The sequence below is a fragment of the Homarus americanus genome, unplaced genomic scaffold (genome assembly GCF_018991925.1).
Source record: "Homarus americanus isolate GMGI-L3 unplaced genomic scaffold, GMGI_Hamer_2.0 scaffold23617, whole genome shotgun sequence".
Taxonomy (NCBI): domain Eukaryota; kingdom Metazoa; phylum Arthropoda; class Malacostraca; order Decapoda; family Nephropidae; genus Homarus; species Homarus americanus.
Window position 1 is genome coordinate 4,666,224 of NW_024720711.1, and position 24,934 is coordinate 4,691,157.

Here is a 24,934-nt window from a genome sequence, read left to right on the forward strand (position 1 = left end):
AAGTTCTCGAGGGATGGACCGTCTAGATATCTGAAGACCTTATAAGACCCAATAATGTATTTGCCTGATTTACCTTCTTCTCGCAATGGCCCGAGAACTTCAGCTCATTTGTCAACATACACACACACACACCTAGGTCCTTCTCACATTCAGTCTTAAATAGTGCAGTTTCTTCATCCCGTCGAGACATAGGATACGCCTCCTTACCGTTGGTACGCCCCAGGTGCATCCTCTTACACTTCGTGACATCTCAGCAGCCATTTCTTCGACCATTCTTGGAGCACACAGAGGTCCTTCTGCAGCTCTTCACAGTCCGCTTGGTTCTGCCACATGTACCACATATAGTGTGTGGTATTTAACATGTGCTACCACATCTAGTGTGTGGTATGTAACATGTGCTACCACATCCAGTGTGTGGTATTTAACATGTGCTACTACATTTAGTGTATGGTATTTAACGTGTTACCACATTTAGTGTGTGGTATTCAACATGTGCTACCACATCTAGTGTGTGGTATTTAACATGTGCTACTACATTTAGTGTATGGTATTTAACGTGTTACCACATTTAGTGTGTGGTATTCAACATGTGCAACCACATCTAGTGTGTGGTATTTAACATGTGCTACCACATCTAGTGTGTGGTATGTAACATGTGCTACCACATCCAGTGTGTGGTATTTAACATGTGCTACTACATTTAGTGTATGGTATTTAACGTGTTACCACATTTAGTGTGTGGTATTCAACATGTGCTACCACATCCAGTGTGTGGTATTTAACATGTGCTACTACATTTAGTGTATGGTATTTAACGTGTTACCACATATAGTGTGTGGTATTTAACATGTGCTACCACATCTAGTGTGTGGTATGTAACATGTGCTACCACATCCAGTGTGTGGTATTTAACATGTGCTACTACATTTAGTGTATGGTATTTAACGTGTTACCACATTTAGTGTGTGGTATTCAACATGTGCTACCACATCTAGTGTGTGGTATTTAACATCTGCTACCACATGTAGTGTGTGGTATTTAACATGTGCTACCTGCCACTCGTACCGTTGTCACAGCTGAAGGTGTAGAAATACTTTAATTATTTACATTAATTACAATAATCTGAACAGACTCCATTTCATAGCACATAGTTATTCTACTAATTAATGTGTGCAACATTTTTTAATTAACTATATTCAATTACAGCAAACTCAAATGTCAGCACTCAGATTTATTTTAATGTGATTCGAAACAACTGACTATATAGTTACTATTGTTTTGTACCACACAGTGATGAGTTCCAAGAGAAACATGTAAGCAGATATTATTAATGTAAACTGTTATGTGATGTAGGCCTAAATAACATGAGCGGAATAATTTGACCCAATAATTATCCACAAAAGAATGGAAATCCTTTCATAATACGGTGAAGGTTCTGTTCTACTATCTGGAAAGATCTCCTTTGGTAAGGTATTAATGTATTAATACTGTACAGTTCAATGGTTTTATTTATTCCTATACAGTATTAACTTCAATAAATATACATACAGGAATCTAACAATTTCACATATGACCGTTTGAAAATCTGGTATCTACTAGTAGACCATCAGCTGTGGAAATAAAACGTTTTTTATAATAAAAGAGTTTGTTTCATTATATCTTAATTAATTGAATTATTATAATGCTATCATTCGCCACTCACCAGCTCTGCAGCCTCTGCTCACCACGGAATCTCTGAGCGTTCCGCTGGTAGGGCCGTACGATATGTTGGGCAAACACCTAATTTTTACCGAGACTTCACTTTTAACTGCTACAACGGCGTGAGTGTAAACAACGGGAGAGTTGGCTAATCACTTTTTTCACCAGTAAATCTTGTGAAATATAGTTTCACCAACAGTAGGTTGGATAAGGAAGAATTATGGGGTCGTACCTAGAAGATATGAAAACATATTTCAAGACGCACAACAAACAGAAGGAATACGTGGGTCATAACTCTAAGGTCCACACCATCGGGTGGAACGCTGACGGTCGTCGCCTGGCGTCTGGCTCTTATGACAAATGTGTCACCATCTTTGTGTTTGACGGCCACCGCGAGACTCTGGTGAGATCCATTATCATGCCACCTTTACGTGGTTGTTACTTCGGTCTTTTTATATTAGTGCACCGTTCTATCTAACCTAACCTAGCCCCCTTGTACCCTCCCTGATTAGGTTAGGTTTGGTTGGTTTTTGGCGATTTTCTATGGTTTTTAAAACATTTCTAATACCCAAAGAAAGAACAGAACACTACTATAAATTGACCATTACTTCTTAGCTTCCTTGTGGAGTCATATGTTAGATCTTAGAGTATAAAGCACACTTGTGTTTTGACTTAGGGTTATACAGAACTTCGGTGTAGGTCGTTGTTTCCCTAACCATTGGGGAGGACACTGTCTAAGGAGTTAATATTCGCCCATTGGCTGTCTGCAGGTTTCCAATTTTCAATATTACAGACACAAAGACTATAAAAAAAACATACGACATCATATAATTTCTTGTGCAAATCAATATTAACGGAATATCTCACAAATTTCTAGCTGTAAATTCCTGTAACCACCATGTTGCCAGAGTCACCTCTCTCCTCCTCTTCTTTGTGACATAAGAAAATAAGGAGTCTGCAATAGGCCAGTTGGCCTGTGCATGGCAGCTCCTGTCGAGAGTTACTACCACTCTATCATCCATGAATCTATCTAGCCTCCTTTTAAAATATTCCAGCACTTAGTACAAAGTTGCTAAGCTTGTTCCGCTCGTCTACCACCCTATTTGCGAACCAGTTCCTTCCTATCTCCTTCCCAATCCTAAACTTATCCAACTTAAATCCGTTGCTACGAGTCCTATCCTGCTTGGATATTATAAGAATTTTATCTATATCTCCTTTATTGATTCCTTTCACCCACTTAAACACTTCTATCATATCTCCCCACACTCTTCGTCTTTCTAATGAGTGCAAGTTTAGTTTCTTTAATCTATCTTGATATGGAAGGTTTCTAAGTCCCGGAATCATTTTTGTCGTTCTTCGCTGCACTGACTCCAGTGTATTGATATCCATTCTATAATAAGGGCACAGAACTGAACAGCATAATCGAGGTGCGACCTGACTAGCGTAAGATATATTTGCAATATGACCTCCGCATTCTTATTACTTACACTTCTAGATATAAAACCTAATACAGTACTCTGCCTTATTTCAAACATTAACGCACTGTTTTCTAGACCGTAGGTCTGGGCTTACAAGTACCCTTAAGTCTCTTTCACAAGTTGACTTCTCTAGGTTGATGTTGTTAAGGCTGTATGCATTGACAGTACAGTATTTGTTTTTCCAATATTAAGTATGCTGCACTTGCTGGTGTTGAATTTCATTTGCCATTTCTCTGACCACTCCTGCAGTTTATTTAAAGCCTCCTGTAGTGCATTTGCATCCTGCCCTGAATTAATCTGCCACCCTATTTTGGTGTCATCCGCAAACTTGCTTATGTCACTGCTGATCCCAGTATCTTGATCGTTTATGTTGATTATGAACAAGAGTGGTCCCAGTACTGACCCCTGGGGAACCCCACTGGTTACACAGCCCCATTCAGCTTTAACGCCATCTATGCTGACCCTCTGTGTTCTATCGGTGAGCCAACTTGCCCCCACCCATCCGAGCAAAGACTATGCTCTCTTCCTTTAAATCATTTCTTAAAAAATATCTATTGTCTAAGTATTAATATTTCTTGTAATACCTACTATATTTACAGTACCTGCTTTTATTGTACCATCAAAACCGTTTTATTGGAAATTATCATGTAAATAGATAAGAAATTACTATTGCAATAAACAAACTGTATATTTGCCAACTATAAATAATTCTGACAGCTCTGTCCTCTTGTTCAACCTTACTACTGTACAACCCATGTTGTACTGCTCCCCCATTATACTTATGTTTTTCAATTCCACTGTAATTTATGTATATGCTTATAATATAAATATAAATAAACTAAAAAAGAAAATAATAATAAATAAATAAAATAAAAAAATATTGAAGTGTTAACCGTGGTAAAATTATGAGATGTTCTTATTACCACCATGCTATTGTATTATTCCAGATGTTACTAAATGTTACATAATACTTCCTTGAGATAAATGTATAGTATATATCAGGTGCCTAAAAGAGAGCTCAGTTTCTCAACTGGCTCAGCCATGTTAATATTGTTATTATTATTATCCACTCGGTATCTGTGTTTTTCTGGCTAAATAAATGTTTCTATTCAATTCAATGATTTTATCCAATTTAAACCTTTCCCCTTGATACCATTAGCCTTAACTTTTCTCAGAAACCTCTGATGCGGTACTCTGTCAAACGCTTTGCTAAAGTCTAAGTAAATAACATCGTAATTTTTGTCATTATCTACCTCAAAGACTTTACTAAGAAACGTCAGCAGATTTGTTAGACAAGATTTTCCCTTTGTAAACTCATGTTGAGAGTCGTAGATTAATTTGTTTTTCTCTAAATGAGATCGGGTGCTATTTGCTATAATTGATTCAAGAAATTTCATCACTACCGACATCAAACTAATCGGCCGGTAATTTGACGCTGATGCTCTATCTACCTTTTTGAATGTGGGTACTACATTTGCCTGTTTCCACAAGTCTGGCACAACTCCCGTGTCTAATGATTTTGTAAATAAATTTACGAGGGGTTCACTGATCTGTTCCTTAGACTCTTTCAAAACTTGAGGGAAAATTTCATCCAGCCCTGGGGATTTTGTCTTCTTTAATTTATTTATCTTCTTAACAACATCCTCTTTTCTGATAGTGATATTCTTTAATTTCTCCTCTTCATTTCCCCTAAATATCAGTTCCACCTCTGGCATTTCCTCTTGAATTTCTTCTATGAAAACTGATAAGAAGTTTAATGCTTTGCTTATTTTCTCACTATCATTGCTCACTTCCCCTCTCTCTGACTTTAAAGGCCCCACATTGTCCTTGACCTCTGTTATATATACCAGGAAAAATCCCTTGAGATTCTTCTTGGATTCTCTTGCTATCCTGGTTTCGTAGTCCCTCCTTACATTTTTCTTAACATTCCTAGATAGTTCATTATACCTATTTCTGAGATGCTCCTCCCCTCCCTTTAATTTTTTATAAATTCCTTTCTTTATTCCTATGTCATGTTTAAGTTTTTTGGTCATCCACCTTGACTCATTCTTATTTGACCTAATTTTTCTGTATGGTACACTGTATTTTGTTCTTGTGCTTTACGTATTATACTAGTGAATATATTATAGTCATGATCAATTGTTGTGTCGCCGGTGACCTCACCCGTTCCTACCAGGGACTGACCTGACTGTTCCCAGGCGACTTCACCTAGGTACAGTCTCGTTCAAGGTGTTTTTCTAAATAATTCTGATGCTATTGACATTTTCAAGGCAAATGGTATTCTGTAGCTTCCATAAAGTGTCTTAGGTGAGGTACAGACTGCCATTATTGTGGAGGTAAACACATTTGGTTTCCAAAATTGCCAGACAAAGGTAAGATAAGGTTAAGTTGAGTTAGGGTAGGTGTGGTTTTGATAGGCTTGGCTTGGGAATTTTTTCCTCGTTTATACCCCTCAATTTCACTACAGTACTTTAAAGCTCTGCCCAATTTGTGTGATCAAAATTTAGTGGTAGTGGGGGTGGGTGTTACTTTTCCAAACTGGCTCATTTCGTACAGAAATGAAGGTCAGATTCAATTGAAACAATAATAACTTTTTCTTGGGGGGTATTTCCATGATTCTCCTCTGCCAAATCTTGACCCTCATTGACTAGCCAGGGGGGGGCTTACCATTGGTAATACTCTATGACAATGACTTGTGATGTGGAGCAACTTTAGAAGAATTTTTTACAGAACATTTCTTTTGGTTACAGTCCAAACCAGTTGTCTACCTTAGCTATGTACTGTACAACATATCACTATGGACATAAATGTTTTCTTACCTCGTGAAATTGACATAAAATGCATGAGCATTATGTTTTGCATTATAAAAATTTTATTGTTTCTTTCGGCTTCAGTTAATGAACGACGCAGGTAGCAAAGCCAACCAAAGTCTGACTCCATATTGTCTTCTCAGTGGTCGTGTGTTAGTTGGTTTGACTAAGTATTATTTTCAGTTAAGTTAGGGTAGGGTTGGTTCATTTTATGAGCAATGAATTATAGAATGTAAGAGTATCTGGTACGTCATGAATGTTAATAGTTGCCAGGAGTTGCTAAGAGGGATCATTGATAAAATGAACCAAACTAAACTACAGTACCTAACATAGCAAATCTAACATAACCTTTAATATTAGAGCTTATTCCTAATTATGTTACCTACCTTAAACCTTACCTAACCTAACCCACTCCTAACCTAACTTATACTTCTAATCAAACTTAATCCACTCCTAATTTAAGTCTTATCCATTCATATAACAGTGAGGTATTGGAATTAGTGTCACTCAATAAAAAAGTCAAGACCCAGATCAAGTTTTTTAACCACTCAGTTCTTTTATTTACATTCTTTACATTACATGCCATGTTAGAAGAGAAATTATAAAGACAATTCTGTAATAAGAAAATATGAAAGTTTTAGGAGTAGTTAGTGTGCTGTAACCAATTTTTGAATTGTTTATTTTGATTATAGAGGAAGGACTACACATACAAAGGTCACGGGGACAGCGTTGACCAGCTGTGTTGGCACCCAACTCACTCTGAGCAGCTCACCTCAGCCAGTGGGGACAAGACTGTCAGGATCTGGGACACACGTACTCATAAATGCTCAGCCACCATCAATACCAAGGGTTAGTTGTGTAATACTGTACTCCTTTTTTGTTATAATATTAGACTTGGTTGTTACATAAACAGCAATTGTCATTAGTTGTAATGAACAGGTTTTTTTTTTTCCGGTAACCCTTTTTCGTGCTATAATTCAGTTATCAGAATTGAAGCATGTACAGTAAATCCCGTGTTTTTCCAAAAAAATTTTTTCGTGGTTTTGACCATTCGCGGTTTTTTTACAAAACAATTATATATACTTTATATACTGTATAAGTGAAATCCGCGTAAATGGAACAACAGAACATATGGGATTAATTCCAATAGAGACTGGCCCGACCCCCAAACTCCACTTTTTCCGACACAATACCTATGTTGTAGTAAAAATAACATCTAAATTTTATGATGGTATGCTCACACAATTAATATTTAAGAGAAATACAGTCGCCAGGTTAATGTCCATTCAAATAATACTCAAATCCCCTCTTCCCAGCTCACTGGCCCCTACCTCTCTGATTAGTTTCAAATAATGATGTTAGTAAATGCCGGTACAGTGCATCAGTGATCAGTGTGACCACTGGGCCGCGAGTGGAGATTATGGCGTGGTTAAGTGCATGACCTACCTGAGCTGTTTTGTGGCCACAGGTACAGTGATTCCTAAAAGAGTATTCGTGGTTTGGGCTTTTCGCGGGGGTTTCAGGAATGTAATTCCTGCAAAAAACATGGGATTACTGTACACACATTCTTCATTCATTTTATTCACTCATCTTCCTACTCTGATAGATGTCTTCTGTTTTAGAGTTCCTTTTCCACAACAATTCCCCATTTATCCATCTTGTTTGCTTCACACAAGTCAGCATCCTGGTCTAGTGTGTCCTTCACCACAACTTTCTGTCTCCTGGATCTTCCCCTTTCATTTGTAACATCCACCCTCTGATTTTTACACTATTTATACCATTCTTTCTCTTCTCATTCTCTCATTATGTCCACATTACTTATGTAAATCCTTATTTTAATTCTGTCCAATTCTTCTTTCACTTCCATGTCTCCTGATTTCGGTATTTATTATTCCTTGTACTGCATATATTATCAATATGTTAACTAAATTTTAAAACGACTAATAATTTTAATATAAAAAATGCAAAAATTTTAAAGAGCACAACGTTCTTGATATTTATTCCACTGGAAACGAATGTAAACATAGAACAGATTACTGAATTGGCAGACTACCCCATCAGCTGATCAGCTGATGCTCACAACAAAACGTGTTGTTCGTAAGGATTTCGTTAATCGAAGTTTTGTTCATTAACTGAATTGAAGATTCTTATGGGAGGTAATTCGTTAACTGAAATTTCATTAATCGGACTGTTCATTAACCGAGGGACCACTGTAATACCAAGCACTTGATGGTCCGGGTGTGGCCTACAAGCTGTAGTTTGGCCACCCCAGTTTCACTCCCTTATTATAATGGTCACCAAATTTTTCATTTAATTACCCTATCCCTATCTCTCATACTAAAGCTTTCACTTTAGCTATTGAGGGATTCCCAAAACCTTTCTCTCTCTCCTCCTCACCCTTCTTATTCCATTGTACACATTACTACCTTCTTTTAATCTAATCTTAATATGCTGGGGGTGATACCTCTTAGCTGTATTCTATTGCACAATGCTGCAATAATTCATCTCAACAACACCACCACATTCATTTTGTTTTATACTCTCTGACACTTTTTTTTTTTTTTTTTATTATTATTGGGTACTCCCCTACATCCTTGTGTAAGGTGAAGCGCAGAAGCATTTACAGCGCCCAACAGGGAAGCATGCTAAGTTAATGCTTGCCTTTATGTCTCATGAGTTAAGGGCGTAGAAGCCTGAAGAGTCAGTGGTTTATGTCATCAAGTTATTAGAAGCTCCAACAACTCCCTGAATACGAATTCGCAACTTTCGACTTACAACAGGTACCTACTTTACTGCTAGGTGAACAGGGACTAATGGCGGCTAGGAAGTAAGTCCAAACAACTTCCACCGGCCCGGGAATCGAACCTGTGACATCTCGCTTGCGAGGCAAGAATGGTACCGCTTCTACCACCGGTCCCCTCTCTTAGACACTCCTCACTGTATATCCCTCACTTGACCTTAGCTCACCTCTCCTTTGCCCTTCAGATTTGTTTTGCACAGAACTAGGATATCCAGGTTCTTTCCTTTTATCATAGTTTAAATCAACTTTTCTTTATTACATGTATTCAGATTACATATAAACAAATTGAAATATTTAATTTTGTGCTTTTTTTTTTTTTTTTTTTGTAACTGAATAGAAGGCGAGGGTTACTAGCTCCACGTCCCCTGGCCAGCCCTAGTAGGTTGTCTTTTCTTATGTCTGTATATAGTATATTCAATGTGTCATTTCTTCCTCAGAGTTGATTGGCTTAAGCTAAATCTATTTCAGAGACTAAAATGCTAAATAATTCTGAACTTCTCTAAGAATTTCTGTGGGGAAGGGGGTGAAATTCTGAAATACAGTACAGTACTGTTGTCTGAAAAAAATTTTATTGACTAGGTTATATTTTTTTTTAATTTTCTTTTTCTTTCACATATGCATTGATGAGGAGTTATTTATTAAGAAAGTTATATTGCTTGTAAACTGAATTAAATTTGTTAATCAGTCTTAGTTTCTGTAAACCATCAATTTTTGGCACAAAAATTTGGAGAATGGCATCAGCGTTGACATAACTGAAGTATCCACTGTTTTGTTTTACAGGAGAGAACATCAATATCACTTGGTCACCAGACGGCCACACCATAGCAGTAGGTAACAAGGAGGACCTGGTGTCATTTATTGATGTGCGCAGTCAGAAAATACGCCATGAACAACAGTTCAAGTTTGAAGTTAATGAGTTGTCATGGAATAATGCCAATGACCTATTCTACCTCACTAATGCCCAGAGTGGCCAGGGATACATACACATCTACAAGTTAGTCCATACATTTCTTTGTTTGTCTGTTTATACTGTATACTGTACCAATTTATTTTTCTTTCTGATGCTATTCATAGGTGTACTGTATCACCATTCAAAATCGTACTAAGGGCCCATGTCCACTTGAGAGTAAAATGTTGTCGACAACACTACTATCAAGTGGACATGGCTCTGAGAGTAACTGTCAGATAGTTTGAGTTTACTGTTGGACAGCTACACTGCTAGTTTGCTATCGTGTGGACACATGGTAGCCTGCAACTGTCATGTGAACTCTTAGCTATACGAACCAAGTTCGCAGTCTGACAGTGCTCTCGAGAGGTGAAGCTTGGATTTGAGTGCAATCTCATCAATATATTAATAGATCTAATTTAAACATCAAGTGTATTCCCTCTGAAAAGTGATGTTCAAGGCCAACAGATGGATATGGTAGATATTATCTGTTTCCCATGAGTATTTCACTTCTAATTAACTAAATATATTTATCAGATTATTGACGATGAATTTGCAGCATATTCATTGATGCAACAATAAATTTGATGTGAGAATCTTGTGGCAGCTGTGGTTGTAGTTGAGTTGCCAATTCATTAATATAATTTTCTTCATTATTTAAGCAAATATACAAAAAATTGGAAACTTATCATGACCTTAAATAACAATGAATAGTTTAATATTATAAAAATTCTACCTTTAGTTTGTTTAATAATAATTCTGGCAGTGATACAGACAAAAACAGATCCACCATTCACAATCACCTTTACATACAGCCTTCCTTTACCAAGTATTGCCAGGTAAAATTGCGATCACGAGACTGTACATCTGTACTCCCTGTTCACCATGGCAATGGCAGCGCTACCTCCGCCGATTCGCTAGCAACGCTCCCTCCCCAGTACCAACCGCCCAGCCATTCTTCCACTCCCCTACTAAGCCAGCTAACTCGTGTGCAAAGAAATGTATATTCCTTTTATGTGATTGCCCTTAGGACAATTATATCTTTTACTTTTTTCACAATATGTATGTAGGATAGTGTGTGCATGTATACCAGTAAAAATTAATGAAGAAAGTTACGTAAGTCTACCCAAAAATATGAGTCGAAAGCAACAGCTTGGCCCAGTAGCCTGGTGGTTACAGAGACGATTCTAACCTGGCTACAATGGCTACAAATGTGAAAAGAAAGGTATCTGTAAATCTTAATTTGTATCAGGTATTTGTAGATTGAAAAATAAATGTTGCGGGTATGCCATTAATAGATTGTAATGCTTTTAAGAGTTCAGAAATGGTTACTGCTTAGCAGTGGCATATGATGGGTATTGAAACAGGATGTGCTGAGCATTATAATAAGGTAAAGACGAAACTTTAAGTTGTATAAAATAAATGGCATACTTATAAAAGGTAGTACTGTACCTGTATTACTATGCATATAAGTAAACAGCACAGAAAATGCAAAGTAGAAGAAAATTATTGTAGAAGTGTACATATATTAACAGTGCAATTTAAACAAAAATATATTTTACTTACCCTTTTTATTTATACATTAATTCTATTTTTTTATTGTGATGTAAACTGCACTATAACGTCATCATAAAGGGAGCCTCTTTGTCTTAATTCCTTGAGGAAATTCTTTTCAACAGTATTTCCCATTGTGTAAGAAGGGTGAAAATTATGTCAAAGTATCTAAATTAAAATGCACAGTGAGCTTTAAATACCTGTACTATGTAAATCAAAACAAAGAAATATATTTTCCCATTCACAGTAAACGGAAACGAAATACAGAGCAACACTTCCTCCCAGTGTTGCCAACTACAGGTAATATGGATTTCTGTCTGAAAAATCCCTAAGAGAAAGGCAAAATGTCCCTACGTGTCCCTAAAGTTGAGCAAAATATCCCTACACGTCCCTACATTTTATAATGGAGATTCATATCTTTATAGTAAGGTTTTTAAGCTAATTTAGTACCAGCCAAGATATTTAAAATCCCACAAACATACTAACCTTTTATTGGGATATAAAATCATTAAAGAAAAACACATACTTTCAGCACTGGAAAATATTGACACCAGTGATTTATATAAATGTAAAACTAAATGGCAAGCTGGCTAGCTCCTAGTAAAGCCTTAGCTGAATGAGGCAGAGAAGTTATTACTCCTTTGCTCTGGCAAATCATGACTAGTTTTTAAAATCATACATATGTTGATTATGGTACAAAGGGTAGCTTTCATCAACCTCTTTGGCAAAATCAATGCAGGTTTTGTCTTTGGATTTCAAATTTGAGTTGATAAACAATAAAAAATCGAACAGTTCTGGTCCCATTCTATTGCATTTCTTTGCATTGGAATCAACCATCATTGACAAAATCCGTTCAGTTTCTGCATTTTAGTGTGGTAAGGTCAGTACCAACTTTGCAAGTGAAGCAATATTGCCAAATATAACTTGGTCATTAGCTTGGAACTACATGCAGTACAGAAGGCACAGTAGGGGTCGTCTTTAACTGGAAAGAGCCAATCTTGAAATTCTTCTTTATAGAAAAAAAAGTAGATGACTAGATATGCAGTTTTGTTTGACATGTAATATCAAAACTGCAGACCTAACCCTACTAAATTTAGCCTAATGTCCTAATCTTTATCCGATATATCAAAACACAATTCTCCCCCCCCCCCCTCTCTCTCTCTCTTATAATGCTTTGGTTTGAAAAAAAAATAGATCCAGATCCCCAAGAGTACGGACACCTTCATGAATCTGTATCATTAGAAAATTACCTCTGTCCATTCTGGTCTAAAACTTTGCTTTCGCTTAGGTGATTTCTCTTCACTTGGAAGTTCATTTCTCTTCCGTCTCGATTTCTTTGGTGTATCAGCCATAATTCTACCAAATGCTCCAGTACAGCGACAGTTAGGCTAACGAGCGACTGGACACTGGCGTGCATCATATTTATAATGATTTAATTCACGGCAATAATAGAGAAAACTTTGTATTTCTTTGTAGAGTCCAAAAGTCTCTACGTTTCTAGCTATTTTGCCTGGGCGTCCCTACGAGCATGGAAAAGCTCAAAATGTCCTTATGTTTAGGGACGTGTCCCTACAGTTGGCAACACTGCTTCCTCTGCTGCGGGCTGGGTGCTACTGGCTGGCCGCTCGACTTCACTCACTATAAACCCCGTCCCTCCCCGCCTCGGTACCCCTATCACTTGCATCCCGGACCCCATCCCATCCCCTCCCTCCCGGACCCCATCCCATCCCCTCCCTCCCAGACCCCATCCCCTCCCCTCCCTCCCGGACCCCATCCCATCCTCTCCCTCCCGGACCCCATCCCCTCCCCTCCCTCCCGGTACTCCTACCCAATGTGTGCGGTGACAGCTCCGCCCAACTGCAGGCTCTGCAGCTAATAGCAATCCAACAGGAGAGCCAAGAAACAACAGTTGAGGTTAACACTGCGTTAATACTGTACTTGTAAAATGTCATGTATATTTATTGACATTAAATAAAAGTATTAAATCATTATTTCATGACTTCTGTGGGTGTGCGGAGCTCACTTAGCACACCCTGAATATACTCCCCTGCTGCTTAGTTACCTTTGAAGAGTTGGGTGTCTGCTGTACAGACATTATTCGTCTTAGGTTATCGTCATCAGTACAGTATAGTTATAGATAGACCTTTTATCTTTACAATAATTATTTTTTAATTAATTAAAAATAATAATAATGTATAAGTAAACAATAACATATTTTTAATTTTGGAGTTGGGTTAGGTAGAAATAAGTTTACTGGAGACAGCAACTGGGGGATTCATTAGCTTGCAGAAGACTGCAACTTTACATGTAGGACACAGGCTGATTATTTTAGCCATCTTTTCAGACAAAAAAGTACGTCTTACAGTATATGCCATAAAATACGGTATACTGTACAGTATTCCCGTCTCTCGTTTACAGAGCAATAATAGCTAATCGTTCCTGCTCTTCAAAACATTATACAGTACATTACTATAGCACTAGAATATATGAAATACTCTGGCCATGGCTCGTTCAGTCAGGATGTTCTTGTGGAGGTATCTTGCAAGTCACCTGTGTCCTTTCCTCTATACAGTGTATATAAAATATGATTTCATACTTCAACACATTTTATTGTGTGTGTATATATATATATATATATATATATATATATATATATATATATATATATATATATATATATATATATATATATATATATATATATATATATATATATATATATATATATATATATATATATATATATATATATATATATATATATATATATATATATATAAAGTTATATTACTGAACATTTCCTCACCTGCAGTTACCCTGAAATGGAACTGGTCCACTCAATCCATGCCCACCCTGGTAACTGCATCTGTATCAAGTTTGAGCCCCATGGACACTACTTTGCCACAGGCTCAGCCGATGCTCTTGTGTCTATTTGGGATGCACAAGAACTCTACTGCAAAATGACATTATCCAGGTACAGTATAGTTTTAGAAGATCAGTACTTAAAAATTATATTATCCGGGTTTTGTTTTACTGGACCATTGCTTCAAAATTACATTTATCTGGATAGTTTTACATGATCAGTACAGTACCTGTACTGTATTTCAAATTAGCATTACCCATGTTTAGTTTTAGAAGAAACTTACCTCAAAATGATAGTACAGTACTTGTATTTAGGTATAGTTTTAGATGATATTCCAGTTGCTGGAATATGTGAGATGGTTGATGACAGACATGGGAGAGTTGAGATGCACAAGCTGCTGTAACACCAACTCATTTAGCTCTCAACTTTCAGTGGTGAGGGTTACAATAAGAAATTGTACTAATTGTTTCATTAGTGCCAGCGAACATTGTCAGAGGTTTGCTTGGGCTACAACTCATAAACTTGATAGGTACAGGTACTATATTATACAAGTCTTACTGTCCTGACTCAGTTATAAACTGGGAATACCAGGATCATTCCTGCTATATGATACAGTACAGGTATTCCACTGTACAGTATAGAGAAAATAATTATTCTTAACTCAAATTTGTTTCCTTACAAAGGGTTTCCATTGTGTCAAGTTTTACAGTAAGAAATATTCTTCAAACACCTCGACTGATCACCTTTAAATGAATTTCTATGTTTGTATTGTAATTCTCTGTAATGTACCTGTATTACGAGAATAATTTAAATTGCTTAACGCATTTTGCCTTGCACAGATTAGAGTGGCCAGTCCGCACCCTCAGCTTTTCACATGATGGACAATTGTTGGCATCAGGCAGTGAAGATCAGACAATTGATATCGCCCATGTCAGCACAGGAGAACAGGTGGCACATATCAGTGTTGCATATCCTACCTTCACACTAGCCTGGGTAAGTGGCACATATCAGTGTTACATATCCTACCTTCACACTAACCTGGGCAAGTGGTGCAAACAGTGTTGTATGTCCTACCTATGGCACAAAGAAACTTGCCCATAATTTCTATCTGCCTGGGAATTGGACTCGGGTCCACCCACTTGTAAATAGCAGCCTGCACAATGTTGCTTACTTTAAAGTGTGCTGTATGTTCAGGTGAAGATAAAGTACTGTATTGGTGAGTTTTGAAAAAGAAACCTAGGTTAAGGGTGCAATCTTTGCAATGTGGTGATACAGTAGAACATCGATTTAAAGCGATTCAATTTAAGATTATTGATTTAAAGTTACACCCACAATTAAGGACTATGTTTTAATTTAAAGTGAATCTTTGATATTTTGCACAAGTCAATCTGGGGCATCATATTTTAAAATTCGCGCCTAATGTTTCTCTGGGCACGCTACACTGTTCTAAGGGCAAAGTTGTACTGTACATATACTGTATTCAAAATAATGTACTAAATGATTACTAAAATTTTAGTCTTGTGCAAACTATAGCATGATTACCGGGTATATTCAAATTAATCACTATCTTATAAGAATTCCAGCAATGTAAATTATATTCTCCCCGGTCACTTCTGTGACATTTTATAAACAAAAAACAGAAATTCAATCTAAAGGACTTAAATGAACAAATAAATACTTCACTTCACTGTCAAACGTGTCATTGTTCCCCCCTCTATCTTCCCAGCCAGGGTTGTGTGGTTATAGGCTTACAGTTTTTATCTTATATAATATCACAGACTAAAGTTAGGAGAATATAATTTGCCTTGCTAGAATCCTTGCAAGACAGCGAATAATTTGAATATAAACGTCATATATTTTGCACGAGATAAAAAATTTAGCCCTTTGTAATAAAATTAATTAGAACATGTCAGTTCAGTGACATTTTATAAGATAAAAACTTAAAGTCACTCTTAAGGACAGATAAATAAATAAGCACTAGATCTTGGCATCAACTGTCAAACATATCATCTCACCTCCCCCCCCCCCATCTTCACATCAGCTGATCGCTAGTACACAGACCATTTCATGTCCCATAATTTTAGCTGTGTTGATTTAGGAGTGTTTGTTTTAACATAATACTACAAAAACCAATGTTTTGTTTATTCTAGGAGATGGGCTGAGGTGCATCTGGGTAGACTCTCAGTCTTTTTAGTATCTTGTGTTTCTCTCAAGTACCAAACTAAATTATTCCATTGAAACAACACTTCGATTTAGTGCGAATTCGGTTTAAAGCGACCTCTCTTGGAAAGTATCTCGTGTTATATTGACGTTCTACTGTATAAGAGAGATTAATGGTTATAGTAAGACCAAGGATATTGCAGTTGATGGCTAAGAGGAGGCTAGAAGTTAACTTGGGAATGGGACAACTGGCCGCCGCCATCTGGCCGCAGCCCAACTGGCCGCGGGAAACTCGCCGCAGCCGACTGGCCGCCGCGGAAGGTTAGGTTAGGTTCCATATGGCGGCCAGTCGGCCGCGGCGAGTTTCCCGCGGCCAGTTGGGCTGCGGCCAGATGGCGGCGGCCAGTTGTCCTAGACCCAGTTAACTTGTTTGCAAGAGACAGGGAGAGCTTGTGTTTTTATGAGTCTAGTTATATCTATATTATTTGTGCCCCGTTGAGCTATAGACTCAAGGTTTGTGTTCACTGCAGCTTTAGCATTTAAATATGAATGAGCTTGACTGAGCCTGGGTATAATAATGGTAGGATAAGAATTTTGTTTAGGTTAGTGTCATTGGCAAAAAAAATGTAAGGAAGTCATCGATATGGAATAAGAAGAGGGAAGGAACAAGAACTGAACCTTGGGGCACTCTAGCATTGATGAAAAAGTAGTGTGAGTGTTAACCATCCACAACAACATGGATGTGGTAGTTGGAGAATAAGAAGACCAAATGATGAAAGTTTGGCAGGGACAGTTTGATGCCATACCATATCAAAGCCTTGAGAAATATCAAGGGCAACAAGAATAGATTTCCTTAATTGGCCAAGGTTATGATTTAAGAAGGTTGAGTAATTAAACACTTGAATAGAGACCTTACTGAGCATCACAGAGTAGCTGGTGCTTTTCAAGGGTTTTGAGTCCAGTGATTGTTTATGGCAGATTCTACAAAATATCGTTTTACGGTAGGTTTATCTTATTGTTTACAAAATCATTAACTTCAGGACACCTGTGTTTGTATCATTTGTGCAAGCAAATATTCATTATAGATTTATCTGTTTGTCTGTTTGCCCCTCAAGAAAAAGTCCCATAATTATCTTATGAAAAAAGATGTAGGTTACTAGAAAAAAAAAATATTCAAGTACATTACTGTACAGTAAATGTGTTCGTCCTCAGCTCATGTCAAAGGAGACTTAGTGAACAAGAACTTCATCATCACCCTTCTGCTTCTTCCTTTATTAAATTTGCACCATTACCAGATTTAACATTGAGAATTCCATCAGTACAACAAGCATTATGTAAAATTTACAACCAGCAGATGTGTATAATTTATTACAAATTATGTTCCTCCATCTTTCATACCTGTCATGCAATGAATATTATTTGAAACACAGGAAAGAGGTGTAATCTTTTTTTTAAACACAAAATATTCAGTAAAAAAATAAAATTGTCTGGTGGGAATTTTCCTATCATTATACACTTTGTAGAGATGTAGTGACTGAGTGGATACAGTGCTTTCTTCCTGACCATACTGGTTGGTTTGTGTCCAGGGCACCCCAGTTCACCCAGGCAAGTGTAGGTGGTCAAGTGCAGTGCTGGCCACACTGCCTCCTTATGTATATACTGTACCAATAAAATGACCCAGTCTACACTTTGCTGTATCTTCACTGCCCCCAAATGGGCCATAAGGCCTCCAGGGCCCTCTTTCACTTTTTCAGTGCATCTTGTACAGTACTTTGCATCATTCAATACATTTTTCAGTCATAATACACCTTGTAGACCATCAGATAATGCTACGTTTGCTTCACAATAATTACAATATCAGTACTGCCAACATCCTAGTATGCAGGAATCTCTGTATTATATTTGCCCAGGCAGTTAATACCAGAGCAGTTTTCAGCTCCAGCAACTTTCGGTGGTTTGTTAGGTAATGCAACATTCTTTTTTTCAGTAGGCAAAATACATTTTCTGCATTATCAGACATATCACATCCCCTTTTCAGCACCCCCGGGATTTTCTTCTGGCATATGCTTGTGATGACAAAGATGATCGTGATCGTGACCGTGATGCTGGGACAGTCAAGCTCTGGGGTTTGGGTGAGCGGAGTTAAAGGTATAATGTACTGTATTGTATTCGTAAAATGTAGACCCTGAGTTATTTTTTATATACATTGTAGATGAAAACATGACATTTGTAAAGTTTTATATGTGTTGAGGAAATCTAGTACAGGGTAAGCTAAAGATAAGTGAACCAGATTACTGAAAATATAAAATTAGCATCAAAAGTTTGTGAAAATGTACAGTAATGGATAATAAGAAAAGCTACTGTTGAGGCATTTCTAAATTATAAGTAAATATCAGGATGGAATGTGAATTAGAAACATGAGAAACAACGGACTTAATGTAGCTACCTGAAGACATGATGTTAGAAGGCTGAGCAACAACACTTTTATACAATTCCAAGTGTAATAAATGACCATCATTCTTTATTAAAGAATTCTTTAGTAGTACAGTATTATTTCCTTATTATTTCCCACTGAATTTTCAAAAAATATTACAAATGGCATAGAACCAGTAACCCAGTCAGGTAAATTGGTACTCAGACTACCAAAACAATACATCTTGATTGGCAGGAGAAAAACAAGTGATTGAATGAGAATGAAACTGGAAGCAGGCTGAGAAGACTGATACTAGCTGTCTGTTCTGTATATAGCCAAAAAATAGTAGATTAAAAAAAATGAGTGAGGGTGAATGAAGTATGTAATTAGATTCAGTATTGATGTTAATAGGTGAGTTAACTACAGGTACGAAAGTTAAGAATGTAGTTAAAGAATACCGAAGAGAAGGACTGGTGAAATTGTGCTGAATGGGACATGAAATGCTCAATGGATCATGTAATTCCTAAAAATAATAAAGGAAAAGATGATGGAGAGTAGAGTGAGTAGTGGCTTGTATAAAAGTCTGCAGATCACATTGTAGTACTTGGTATATATGGGGGTCTCTTTGTATGGAGGTTTCAGGGCCCAGGAGAGAGACCTCAGGCCCCAGTGCTACTTTTGATTCCAGGCTCCTTAATTATCCCTTTTCTTTGTCCCCAATATCTTGTAAAGATTCTTCAGACAATTGTCGTAGTTCTAACACTTAAACCTGTTTGAATTTTGCCTAATATTTGCTATACTGCTGAGGCCTGTAACTTGGCCCCATGGCACAGTTGGTTGGCTCGTAAATTTTCAGTGTTACAGAGGTTTAAACATGGCTTATTTGGACTTTCTTTAGGGGAGTTGTGGAACTGCAAGGTGGTGAAAATTTTTAAGGAGGTGCTAAACCAAAACACATCCACTTCAATCATTCTACTCACTTAAAGTTTCTGTGACAGGTATATCCAAGACTACAGTGTGTGTGGCTATCTGGCTTATGATATTTCGGTAATATACACGAGGAGTCAACCAAATTTATCATAGCTAAGAATGCAACAGCAGGTAAATCTTGTTCAAGTCATCATGTTTAATCCTTTTGCAGTCAAGGAAGACACTGGCAGGGATAACACACCCACTCATCAATATTGTCACTTCAACTGTTGGAACAACAGATGTTGCAGACTTAAGTTATGCAGTATGGTAAACAAGCTGAAAATTTTTGCCTCCATGAACAAACATGTTCAGGTCAAGAGAAAGGACAAGATGCAAACAACACTGATAGAGTTTTTAAACAATCTAACTGTGGTTGGACAATCAAAATATGTGGATATTCCAGGGCTTTTACAGCACAGTATGATCTTTCATCAGTTCCACTGACACTTTTCAATTTAGATGGTTCAGTGAGAAAGATGGTAAAAAGCAAACACTTTCTTTGCTGGAAAAAGATATATCTATCTGCACAGCAGTTTTCTCATTCACATAAACCAACATTAGCTACAATGGATCTGATATTGCTTTTTAGGATGGTGTGTACAGACTAATATACTGTACTTTTAAAACATTTGGTGACTCTTTTTAGGTTATTAACACCAATAGACTGCTGTAGTTGGAGACAACTACAAAAACAATGACTCCAGCAAGGGTGGTGAAAATTCACGTGTAGAGGGGTAATTCAAATGTAAGAGATGAGAAATCTTCCTTTTATGAATCCAGCAATGTGTAGAAAAACCTGAATCAGGAAAAAGAGATTAAACTCTAAGGTGTATTTCATAATCCTTCCCTTGGTCACTATGAAGTAATGATTTAATATCAGTCTATGAAGAAGCTCACTCAAGAATGCTTTACTTACATCCTATACAGTGCAAACAAAACAAATCACGAGTCTTGTTGTGGAGTATTTACTGATGTAGCTGCATTATTGTATGTCCCAGATATTTTCTCTTTCTTCCACTGTATTTCAGAATGGGTGACAAAAAAATAAAAAAAAATTTCCCTTGCATCTTGTTACTGATCAATTTGGATATGACATATTACTTGTCCTTCCAGCTTTATATGACTGAGAGGTTGTGACTCTACTAGTGCCTTCAGCAACAAAGGTAAGCAATAATGGATGCAGATGGTTTCTTCCCACCCAGAGTTGATGAATGGACTCAAATTTCTTGGACATAGTGCATCTCAAGTGGAAAGGCAAGCTGAAATCAACTGAATTTCATTGATATCACTTGTTATGTGAAAGACCATCAGATAAGCTTGACAGTGTGTGATATGAATTACTTTTTGTGTATTATTATTATTATATATATATATATATATATATATATATATTATATATATATATATATATATATATATATATATATATATATATATATATATATATATATATATATATATATATATATATATATATATATATATATATATTTATTTTATGGGGATTAGCCCACCCGGGCACAGGTCACTGACCCACATCGAGGCCTGGGGGGTGAAAATGTAGTAATATTAATAATAATAATAATAATAATAATAATAATAAAGAAATACAAAAATTAAAAAAACATCAGTAGTGAGAAACAATATATGTATGTTGTGTTGTCAATAGTAAGAGAAGCAATTGAGACCCTGTAATTGTGTGTAAATGAGACAGAAAGTCAGATCAGCAACCTGGGACTTGGTCACAATTTTTGTGACGCCATATGGCAGCAGGGTCTACCATTAGACAATGCATTATGCTTCCAATATCTCCCTGTTTGGTAGCTGCCTACTACCTGTACAGCATACTGTAGTAGCCTGTACAGTATATGCAAAGAACAACAACTCCAGTGAGAAGCAGCTTCCCAATATGGAAGCCTTTTGACAGCATCTGAAGTATATCAATTACAGTAGAAGTCCAAAAATCCGGACTGCTTGGGGGATTGGGTCGGTCCGGATTTTCCGGATTCTCAGGCAGTACTTTTAAAATTCAAATTTAAGGAGGAATAAAGAAGAGATGAACAGGTACACTTTGAGAGTTTATTCATAAGCAAGTAAAGCATGCTTCATTTATCAAAATGAGCAGTTTTAAAGAAAAATAATGTCAACACTTGACAAAAATGCAAACAAACTGTCTAATACCATGACGAGTCTTGAAATTCCTAAGCCATCCATCACTAAATGCTCACTCTGATTCAATGTTCATTTGCTCCTTAAAAGACTTTGCTTTGGCAATAAGCATCAGCCCATAAATTGCCATACCTTCTGATCGTTTTAACAAAAACCATTTGTGCAACACTTTATCAAGATTTTCTAATTTGGGCCAATGTAAACTTTTTCTTTCAGCAATTTTATTGTAAGGCTCGGAAGAAGCTGTGAACTCTAGAATTTTATTCTCTGCCTTTTTTATATCATAAATTGTAGACTTTGCAATGTCGTATTTTTCCATTAGATCAGTATTGCTCACACCACGTTCTAGTTTCTTAATTATTTCAAGTTTGTCACTCAATTTCAATGTGTTCTTCTTTCTCTTCACACAACGAAGTTTATCTACTTTAGGAGCCATTATTATGGGCTTGTACTCTGTAAATGGAAAGAGTAGGACTCAAAATTACATATGTTGTCACAGTTTGATTGCTTGTTTTAAAGTGGAGATCGCGTGGTCGCTTGTTGTCGCTGTGTAGCTGTGGCATTCAGGCATGCACACATACACACAAAAGATTTATAGTGCCACAAATTTTACATTTGAGGACAAGCTAATTACAAAACTAACAAAATTAGCTACCTATAATTTACAATTACAGTACTTTTATTATTAGAATTATGTAAATTAATTTTTTTAAAGGAACGCCATTCATTCACGTAACCCACAAAAGCCCACTAAATTTAAAAAGTTTTAAAGTTTTCGAAAAGTCCGGATTCTTGGGTGGTCCGGATTTCTGGCATCCGGATTTTTGGACTCTTACTGTATCTGACTTTTATCTGGATGCAGGCAACAGAGGAATATATCTCCACTTACCACTACAGTACAGGTAAACTTCTATATACGATGTCCCGCGTTCAGCAATATTTCGCTCTAACAATGCTCATGAATTAAGACCATCTCGCTATACACCATAAAAAAAAAATAACTTTAACGATATCCATTGGTTGAAAAAAATTTTTCTCAAGTGCAAACTACGTATGGGTTGTATATATACTCAAATTAATTGCCGTCTTGCAAGGATTCCAGCAATACAAATTGTATTTTTTCTACCTCAAGTCCGTGACATTTTATAAGGAAACAATATTTAATCCTATGTACAACCATAGGGAACGCATCTCTCGCCGCACTTGTCAGCCGCGGCAATATCTACCTGCACACTGCAGTCCTGCACTTGGTTCTTTGTTGATAGCATCTGTCTGTCATCACGTAGCTCCAATATTATCATTCCGCATCGTTGGTTGTATGTACAGTCTCGTTCAAGATTCTTCAAACTGCTGGAGACAGCTGGCAATTCAAAGTCGTTTGTTTATTATAGTACGTAGTAAAAATTCTGAATAAATGTAAAAGTGATCGGTGATTGGTTACTTAGTTCCCCGTTGCTTAATTCATGGTTGGTGCTTTGTTGTTTTGTATTATATTATACTACGTACTATAGAAAAGAAACGGCCTTGAGTTGCCAGTTGTCTCCAGCAATGTTCGAAGAATCTTGAACGAGACTGTACATTGTACTTATCATAGGTGTTTTTTTTTTCATATACTGAGAGGACAGCACTAACATTTAGATTGAACTGTGTTATGTTGACTGTGAAGTGATTTATTTTTATTTATTCTTTTTTACTTAAGTGTTTTGCCTCTGTTTTTGTGAACATTTGATCTGTGTTGGCAGCTATCATTGTGCTTATGTTGTCATCGCTGTTTTTTTTTTTCTTACAGTTAAGTGCTTTTGCCCTGTTTTAGTCACTGTGAAGTGAGACATAGAGTACACATGTGATGATGACCAGGGTTGTTCTTCATGATGTGGTGAGTGTTGTTTAATTGTTTTCTATTGATTTTATGAGTGTACAAATTTTTTTTTGGTGATACATTTGTGTTTAGGTACTGGCTGGGAACGTATCCCATTGAACCCCATGTTATAATGATCTCGATCTATGATAGTTCACATAGTGATGGGTTTTTCAGGAACCAACCTCATTGTATGATGCTTGTACTGTAGTGTACTTGAAAACAATGGATTGATGATAGATAACATGCAAAAATTAGTACCAAGAAGGATGATACAGTCCCCTGCTCTAGATGCTGCAAATGTCAGTCAATGTGGATTATGCAGTGCAAGTACAAGGGGAAGAAGGGAGTCATGGTCAGCTCTGGTGTCTGTCATAGAATTTATTAAATGAGATCAGGGTGAGTTTAAATTAGGATTAGTTGAAGTTACAAGTAGTTTAGGCTAGATCAAAGTTCATTTATTTTTCTACTAAAGTTAGGTTATGGTTAGATTAGTTTAGAACCAATGAGGGCAAATCAAGGTTAGCTTAAGTTAGATCATTAAAGTTAGTTTATGAAAGATATAGGTTTGGTTAGTGTTGGTTACAAAAAAAGATTAAATTTGGTTAGTCTAGGATAAGTTAGATTAATTTAGGTTGGATTAAGTTCAGGTTAGGTTATGTACTGTAGGAATGTTGGGTTAAGTAAGTTTGGTTATTTGAGATTAAATCTGGGTAAATTAGGTTAGGAAAATATTGGATTCCTAAGTATAAGTTTGGACCTGTGACCCAGGGAACATACAGTAGTCTTAAATAGTAAAAGAGCACAAAAAAAATTCACCAGGTTAAGGGGAGGGAGTCACATTAGGTTAGGTTAGGTCAAAGCTTATATTTCTTGAATGACTGGTGGATCATCAGTTAAGGATTAGATTTTCATTGGGTTAGGTGAGATTATGTTGACCTGACCCCTTCCCCTTAACCTAGTGACATTTATTATACTATTTTACTCCTAATTTGACAATTATGCCATTTTTTTGCAAGTGACATTTTTCATACATTCAGTAGTATCAGGCATCAACTTGTGGGCCATATTTGTGATTAGTTTATAGCTGACGAACACTGCTTTTCATTATGGATTTTCATGTTAACGCTAAAAAATACCAAATTACAAATAAAAGTCTGAGTTAATCGATGTTAATGCGTATCTCAATCTTTCTTATCTACTGTACAACTTT

At 36.7% G+C, this 24,934-nt stretch overlaps 1 protein-coding gene across 1 annotated transcript; it reads left to right on the top strand.

Annotated features, from left to right (window-relative positions):
• The first annotated feature begins 1,714 nt into the window (after positions 1–1,714).
• LOC121860759 (THO complex subunit 3-like) lies at positions 1,715–18,851 on the top strand. The gene is made up of 6 exons (XM_042358108.1): positions 1,715–2,101; positions 6,679–6,835; positions 9,567–9,780; positions 14,099–14,260; positions 14,989–15,142; positions 18,348–18,851. Exons 1-6 carry the CDS (start codon positions 1,919–1,921, stop codon positions 18,453–18,455), a joined length of 978 nt encoding a protein of 325 aa, XP_042214042.1. The 5' UTR covers positions 1,715–1,918; the 3' UTR covers positions 18,456–18,851.
• Positions 18,852–24,934: the final 6,083 nt, after the last annotated feature.

Coding starts and splice junctions, on each gene's coding strand:
- LOC121860759 (XM_042358108.1), top strand. CDS start 1,919: ATGGGGTCGTACCTAGAAGATATGAAAACATATTTCAAGACGCACAAC. Junction 6,836..9,566: donor AGCCACCATCAATACCAAGG/GTTAGTTGTGTA, acceptor TTTGTTTTACAG/GAGAGAACATCAATATCACT. Junction 14,261..14,988: donor TGCAAAATGACATTATCCAG/GTACAGTATAGT, acceptor TGCCTTGCACAG/ATTAGAGTGGCCAGTCCGCA.